Source organism: Megalobrama amblycephala, linkage group LG2 (genome assembly GCF_018812025.1).
Source record: "Megalobrama amblycephala isolate DHTTF-2021 linkage group LG2, ASM1881202v1, whole genome shotgun sequence".
Taxonomy (NCBI): domain Eukaryota; kingdom Metazoa; phylum Chordata; class Actinopteri; order Cypriniformes; family Xenocyprididae; genus Megalobrama; species Megalobrama amblycephala.
The window spans coordinates 36750265-36758771 of NC_063045.1; the positions used below are offsets into that span (position 1 = coordinate 36750265).

At 45.1% G+C, this 8507-nt stretch overlaps 1 protein-coding gene across 1 annotated transcript in view; it reads left to right on the forward strand.

Moving 5' to 3' along the window:
• itga1 (integrin, alpha 1) overlaps positions 1-2438 on the forward strand; it is a 57033-nt gene extending 54595 nt beyond the window's left edge. The window contains exon 30 of the mRNA XM_048173731.1: positions 86-2438. Coding sequence (XP_048029688.1) covers positions 86-148 — 63 coding nt within the window. The 3' untranslated portion in view covers positions 149-2438. The remainder of the gene's footprint in view (positions 1-85) is intronic.
• Positions 2439-8507: the final 6069 nt, after the last annotated feature.

Sequence of the window (8507 nt, forward strand, 5' to 3'; positions counted from 1 at the left end):
TTGCACATCTTTCAGTACAATCATGGTATGACTCAAAGTCGTGCAGTGATGTTGAATGTTGACTGTGTTGAATGTTCTCCTCCAGGCTGGATTCTTCAAGAGAAAATCCGTTGAAGATATGAAGGAAGATATGAAGGAATCTGATTGAAGCCTGCGGTTCTGTAGCCTCCACCCCTCAGGTCAACTCATACTACACCTCTAGCCAAGGTCATCGAGATCACATAGCAGAACCATCACTAGGAACATTCAGAAACATGAAGATCAGAGTCTGGTTTTACAAACAGTGTATTGTAGAGCATACCAAAGAGAACCCAGCGCTTTGCTTGACACTTTGATTTATCTTCATGTGCTCACTGCAAAATTCATCTGAATGTGAACTCAAATGAACCTCTGAGATGCCACAAGATTGGTAGACATTTTGCCAAACCATGAGAGTCAAGCTTTGAACAGCAAAGCATCAAAGGTTCATCTAGCCTGATCTCAACATCCCACCAGCCACGGACCCTCATCTGTAACCCCCCTACGCCATTCATCAACAGCATAGCAAGGCTCAGGAACCTGTCCTGGAAACATCTAGAGTTATCTACAGTCCTGTAATCAGAACCATACACTCTTATTGGCAACAGGTTAATATATGGAGGTCTATTCCAATAACTCACTTTTAGAGCTTGTTTCGATGGAGCACTGTACAGTGATGCTTTTCAGTTCAAAGCATTTGTTTTGATTCGTGTTATGAGCTATGAATATTGGCACATTCCTTTTTGTTCACAAAGCAACATTTTGGCACTGATGTTTTTCACACTTTTTGTCTTCAAGAATGAAGAGGAAAAGGCTTGTACTGTAAATGTAAAGCTCAAAGTGTATATAAAGTTATGTTTGCAATATTGCTTTAATGATGAAATAATGGCTTTATCAAAATAATCGCACCATCTTTATTCAGTGTGATACCTGTCTTGTTTTCTGAGGTAGAAAGCGTGTTGATGCCCGCAGCGTTTCTCAGGTATTCCAGATGGGTTGCAGACTCAGCCATAAAATTGGACTGCCATCAACTTTTCTTGTTCAGTTTTTGCCATATGTAAATATTAGAAAAACAATTACTTGACCAAAATAGAAATGTTAAAGCTAAAGTGTGTAATTTTAGCACCACCCAACTAAATAATGACTGTTTTCAAACAGGATTTCCAAACGCTCTCCTATTGGTCGACAGCCCTGCCTTAAACTCACACCATTGGTTGAGTCAATGTTGCTGTTGTCGGGCTGGTTGGGAAGATCCAAAAAACAGCAAAAAATTGGAGAATTTGTAATAAATGTATCAATGATGCATTAAGCCAATTCTGTTAAAGCAGGAAAAAAAATGTTAGCTACATTATTTCTGGTTCTGCAGTTATTGTTTTTTTCAGGGGTCTTTATGTTTTAGACATTTTAAATGTTTTGTTTTTGCAATATTATTCTTGCAACAACTAACTATAGTGTGCCACAACGTTCCTTCCCCTTTTCATTTTTCTTTGTAAAATCCATGTGCATGTTAATCTTACATTGCAAGCTTTTGTGCAGCACAAAACACCGCTATTTACATGTTCACAATTTACTGTTCGCATGTTCCTACTGAGTTCCATCAGTGAAAAGATGTTTTGTTTTCAATATACTTGATTTTTAAGTTTCCTGTTTTTGCCAAAAACATGAAAGCTCAGAATGTGGCAGAGATGCTAGAAATTTTGCTTGACCCTCAAGTGTGAATATCACATTCAGAGAGAAGGAGCAGTTTTCTCAACTCTGTTTTTTCTGTTTTTAGAATATGAGTGCTGAATATAATTAAATTATTTTTTATTTAATTTTGATTTAAATCGGTTGTTTAATTGAACACTCATTCATTGGCAAAGATGTGAATTGTGTTCTGCAGGAAGTTTTAGAAAAATCTTTCGTATTCATGTGGTACTGCCTTATGATCTGTAGTACGACTTATAATACAATTCTCATTTCAACACAATTTTTTTCTTTTAAGTCGGCATGAAAAGTTTTATTTCTATGTAGATTCAAAGGTGCTCACAGGCTCAATTTCATATTTGGCACTGCAACTTTAACATCCACTGTCATATCTTTGTATCATCCAGTCACATCATTTTTTTTTTTTCTTGTATGTTAAATGAGATGCCAACCATGATTCTATTGTATATAATATCACAATCAACAGTATTCATGTTTTAAACGTATAAAAAGTGTGTAAAAATAAGTTGTTTAAAACATGTAGGATAATCAAGCCTCACTCTCAGATGGAGACCATCGTCTTGGGCACATGTGAGACACTCTGCTGTGAAGTTTCTATGTAATGCACTGGTTTGTCATATTGTACATATTTTTTCAGCATGGATTTTAAAAGCCTTGCACTTATTGTTAAGAAAATGCGCAGCAAAAAAAATAAATGCTTATTTTGTAATTTAGACACTTAAAGAGACATTTGTGTTTTTATTTATACTGTAATGGCGCAACCTATTTCTGAAAAAAAGCATATGCATAATTACAAGTTACAACTAAAACTGTTTATTTTCTCTCCGCCAAGTGAAATAGTTCCAAACTAAGCAAAAGCAGAAACTTTCATCTCTGTGCAAACAAAGTTGTGTTTCGATCGTGAATGAATCTGTGTGTTTGAATGAATCACCTGAGATGATTCAGACTCACTCATAAAGACAGTCACCTGTCACCACCTACTGGCGCAAGGATGTAACGCTCAATCAAACAAATTGACTGGAACCTTGTTATTGTTGCGGTACACAGGAGGCAGACACAGATGTAAACAGGTAACTTGCGTTTATTGACACCAGTAGAGCATAGAGCATGAAACAGGTAAGCAGAGTAGAGTCAATGGATGATTTGATGATAATGATGGAGATAGTTACTGTCCTTTTCCTTTCTGATATGTACACGCTGGAGCTTGGAGATCGCTGGAGGTGACTGGAGCTGACTGGAGCACACCCACACGGAAGACGAGGCACACAGAGGGAAGGAGACACGCTGGAGACAGGTAGGTATGGAATGAGGAGTCCTTGAGGTAAGCATTTACAGAAGTATATGCGAACGAGACTGGACATGGAGTGCTGTGTGTGTGTGCTCTTTATAGTGCTGTTGATGAGTGCAATGATGAGGTGCAGGTGGCGGTGATCAGTACTCTGGGGATGGCGTGCGCTGTGATTGGTGGATGTTGGAACCTGACGTGTCTGTGACAGTACCCCCCCCCTCCACGGCCCGCTCCTGAGGGCCGAGGACCCCGACGCCGTGGTGGTCGTCCTCTTCCCCGCGGTGCCGGTCTGTCAGGGTGGTTGTCGTGGAAAGTTTGGAGTAAGTTGGGATCAAGGATGTCGTTTCTTGGGACCCATGAGCGTTCCTCTGGGCCGTATCCTTCCCAGTCGACTAAGTATTCCAGCTGACCACCACGTCGCCGGGAGTCCAAAATCTCATGAACCTCGTATGCTGCGCCGTCCTCCAGGATGAGTGGAAGGGGGGGTTCGGCGGGAGCCACGTCAGGTCCTGTGGAGAGAGCAGAAGGGTGGTAAGGTTTGAGGAGTGAGATGTGGAAAGTGGAGTGAATGCGGTACCCTTGTGGTAGCTGGAGTTGGTAAGTGACTGGGTTGACCTGCTTGATGATGGGAAATGGGCCAATGAACCTGGGACTCAGCTTTCTGCAGGGCAGACGCAGTCTGATGTCCCGGGTGGACAGCCAAACCTTCTGACCGGGCTGGAAGACAGGGGTGTCGGAACGTCGAAGGTCGGCTGTCATCCTGCGTCTGCGCAGGGCTCATTGCAGCTGATGGTGCACTGAGTCCCAGACCCTCTCGATCTCTCGGAACCAGTAATCCACTGCCGGAACGTTAGAGGGTTCCCCGGTCCAGGGGAACAGTGGGGGTTGGTAGCTGAGTACGCACTGGAATGGTGTGAGTCCTGTAGTCAACTGCCGGAGAGAGTTCTGTGTAGGTTCAATGAGTCCTGGTGGTCATGACAGAAGGTACGGAGGAAGCGGCCGATCTCCTGGACCTTCCTTTCCATCTGCCCGTTCGACTGCGGATGGTATCCCGAAGTTAGGCTGACGGCCACACCTAGGAGGGAATGGAATGCCTTCCACACTCTGGAGATGAACTGGGGTCCTCTGTCAGATACAATGTCCTCTGGTATTCCAAAATACCTGAACACGTGGTTGAAGAGCATTTCTGCGGTTTCCATGGCAGTGGGCAATCCTCGTAGTGGAATGAGACGACAAGATTTGGAGAACCGGTCTATGATGACTAGGATGCAGGTATTTCCATCTGAAACAGGGAGATCAGTTATGAAGTCCGCTCCTAGGTGTGACCATGGTCGGTTGGGGACGGGCAGAGGAAGGAGTTTCCCAGCTGGCAGATGACGAGGACTTTTGGAGATGGCGCACTCCCGACAGCCCTGCACATACCTTCTGACATCAGATGCCATCCCTGGCCACCAGAAGCGTTCTTTTATCAACGAGAGGGTTTCATTGACCCCCGGGTGACCAGTGCCTAGTGACGTGTGAGCTGAGTGGATGGTTGGAGTGCGTCGTGTCCGGGTGATGTAGAGCAAGCCAGGTGGACAGCCCAGCAGAGGGTTTGTGGAGGCATTGGAGGAGGGAATGGTCTCCTCTGACCAAGTAATGGGGCTTACAATGAGTGAGCTCGGGATGATAGGCTCGGGTTCTTCTGTCTTTTCTTCTGGAGCATGGAGATGGGAGAGAGCGTCGGCTTTGATGTTCTTTGAGCCTGGGCGATAGGAGATGGTGTAGTTGAATCGGGAGAAGAACATGGCCCAACGGGCTTGTCTTGGATTTAACCTTTTGGCAGAACGAAGATACTCTAGGTTTTTGTGGTCTGTTAGCACCAGGAACGCATGTTTGGCTCCCTCCAGCCAATGCCTCCACTCTTCCAAGGCAAGCTTAACAGCTAGGAGTTCCCTGTCACCGATGGAGTAGTTGACTTCCGCTGGGCTGAGCTTGCGGGAGAAGAAGGCGCATGGATGGAGTCTACTTGGCGTCCCCTGCTGCTGCGACAACACCGCTCCCACTCCAGTGGTAGAGGCGTCCACCTCTACGATGAAGGGTTGTTCTGGATCGGGGTGAACGAGTAAGGGAGCGGTGGTGAAGGCTTCCTTGAGGCGGTTAAAGGCGTTGGTGGCTGCTGGGTTCCAGGACAGAGACTTGGGCTTGTTTCGGAGAAGGATGGTGAGTGGATGGGTGATGGAGCTGTAGTCTTTGATGAATCGACGGTAGAAGTTTGAGAATCCAAGGAAGCGCTGTAACTCTTTGATGGTAGTGGGTTCTGGCCAGTTGGTGATGGACTCCACCTTCCTCTCGTCCATCCGGATGCCACTGTGGTCAATGATGTATCCGAGGAATGAGACGGTGGGTTGATGGAATGAACACTTTTCTGCTTTGAGGAATAGATGGAACTGGCGTAGACGGGTGAGGACCTCCGCAACGTGTCGGCGATGTTCGGCCTGGCTCCGGGAGTCGATGAGTATATCATCGATGTAGACTAGGACGAAGCGGTTGAGGAACTCCCGGAGCACCTCGTGTATGAAGTCCTGGAATACGGAGGGGGCGTTGACCAGGCCATACGGCATGACAAGGTACTCGTAGTGACCAGTAGGGGTGATGAAGGCGGTCTTCCACTCGTCCCCCTCACGTATCCGGATGAGGTTGTAAGCGCTGCGGAGGTCCAGCTTCGTGAACACAGTGGCACCACGGAGATGTTCCAGGGCCGCTGGGACGAGAGGAAGGGGATACCTGAATTTGACGGTGATTTTGTTGAGAGAGCAATAGTCAATACATGGCCGCAAGCCTCCGTCCTTTTTAGCCACAAAGAAGAAACTGGAAGCAGCAGGGGAAGTAGACAGCCTGATGTATCCTTGGGCTAGGGTCTCCTTGATGTAATCCTCCATGGCCTTCTTCTCCGGTATGGATAGTGGGTAAATCTTACCCTTCGGCACTGGTTCACCCGGAAGCAGGTCGATGGCACAGTCCCATGGCCGATGTGGAGGCAGCTTGGAAGCCCTCTGTGGGCAGAAGACATCGCTGAAGGGGGCGTAACACTTGGGGATGTCGATGGAGCGTTGTTCAACTGGACTCTCGATGAATGTAGCACAGAGGGAGAGATCAGAAGATGGAGAAGATGGCACAGGAAGTTCAGTTAGACAGCGAGAGAAACGGGTGTCGCCCCACTTCAGGATTTCGCCCGTCTTCCAAGAGATGGTCGGGTTGTGCTGCTCCAACCAGGGGCGCCCTAGAACAACGTCAGCGATGGAATCCTCCAGAACCAGCAGATGTAATTCCTCTTGATGGAGTAGACCGACTTGAAGCTTGAGGGGTCCTGCTACAGTGCGGACATGCTTACGGCTGAGAGGCTTGCCAGTTATGGAGTTGATCTGGTAGATCGTCGGAGACGGAGAGGTCTTGAGACGTAACTGCTGGCAGAGGGCGCCGGAGACGAAGTTGCCGGCTGACCCTGAGTCGAGGAGCGCGACCACTGTAAGGGAGATATCAGCGGCAGTAAGATTGACGACAGTGGTGAGTGGTTTCATCTTTTGAGTAGAAGGAATGATGGCACTCACCATGGGTCGAGGAGGTCGTGTGGGGCACGCTGTACACAGGAGGCAGACACAGATGTAAACAGGTAACTTGTGTTTATTGACACCAGTAGAGCATAGAGCATGAAACAGGTAAGCAGAGTAGAGTCAATGGATGATTTGATGATAATGATGGAGATAGTTACTGTCCTTTTCCTTTCTGATATGTACACGCTGGAGCTTGGAGATCGCTGGAGGTGACTGGAGCTGACTGGAGCACAACCACACGGAAGACGAGGCACACAGAGGGAAGGAGACACGCTGGAGACAGGTAGGTATGGAATGAGGAGTCCTTGAGGTAAGCATTTACAGAAGTATATGCGAACGAGACCGGACATGGAGTGCTGTGTGTGTGTGCTCTTTATAGTGCTGTTGATGAGTGCAATGATGAGGTGCATGTGGCGGTGATCAGTACTCTGGGGATGGCGTGCGCTGTGATTGGTGGATGTTGGAACCTGACGTGTCTGTGACAGTTATATAACTAAATATAGCTATAGTTCATTACATCTGAAACATATTTTTTTTAGCCATTATGTCAAGGTTGTGGCTACACATGGATCTTGACTAGGCCTACCTCAGTGGAACCGCAGACTTCAACAGAAATGGAGCCAGTGGTCTAGAATATTGCTTAAACATTTCCTGTTTGCCTGAGGTAAATTTTCTGTTTTTAGAATATGAGTGCTGAATATAATTAAATTATTTTTTATTTAATTTAGTTAAATCGGTGGTTTAATTGAACACTCATTCATTGGTAAAGATGTGAATTGTGTTCTGCAGGAAGTTTTAGAAAAAGGGCTTTCTTTTGTATTCATGTGGTACTGCCTTATGATCCGTAGTACTTCTTATAATACAATTGTCATTTCAACACAATTTTTTTCTTTTAAGTTGGCATGAAAAGATTTACTGCTGTGTAGGTTCAAAGGTGTTCACAGGCTCAATCATTGTCAAGAAAATGCGCAGGGAAAAAAATGCTTATTTTGTAATTTAGACACTTAAAGAGACATATTTGTGTTTTTATTTATACTGTAATAACGTAACCTATTTCTGAAGAAGAGCATATGCATAATTACAAGTTACAACTAAAACTGTTTATTTTCACTCAACCAAGTGAAATAGTTCCAAACGAGGCAAAACGAGAAAACTTTCATCTTTGTGCAAATAAAGTTGTGTTTCGATCATAAATGAATCTGTGTGTTTGAATGAATCGCCCGAGATGATTTAAAGACTCACTCACCTGTCGCCACCTACTGGCGCAAGGATGTAACGCTCAATCAAACAAATTGACTGGAACCAATTGTTATATAACTAAATATAGCTATAGTTCATTACATCTGAAACATACTAAGTTTTGAAAACATATTTTATTAGCCATTATGTCAAGGCTGTGGCTCACATGAATCTTGACTGCCTCAGTGGAACCACCGACTTCAACAGAAATGGAGCCAGTGGTCTAGAATATTGCTTAAACATTTCCTGTTTGCTTTGAAACTATGGCAGTGAGGTAAACTCCTCAATTACATCCCAGTCTGAGAGATAAAATCCCGTCAGGACTTTTGGGTTAATCATTGTTTGTATGTGTATGTGTGTGTGTGTGTGTGTCATGGTCTGCAGTAGGAACACTCATGAGAATGACTATGAGAATGCTGCGCTTCCCCTTCCTCAACTGTTTGACTCCGCCTCTCCTCCAACCTGTCCACACCCAGCCTAGTGGAGTTCAGCCAATAGGAATGCAAGAAAATAGCAGTGTAAAGGCACACCTGTGCCTAATGTTGTAAATCTATGACTCTTTAAGAACATAATTTCATGAGTAATTTGTGTTTTTGTCTTTATTGGCTTCTCCAGTTTATCCCTGTTATTTTTATCTTTCTTTTCTTCACTTTTCCATTTGG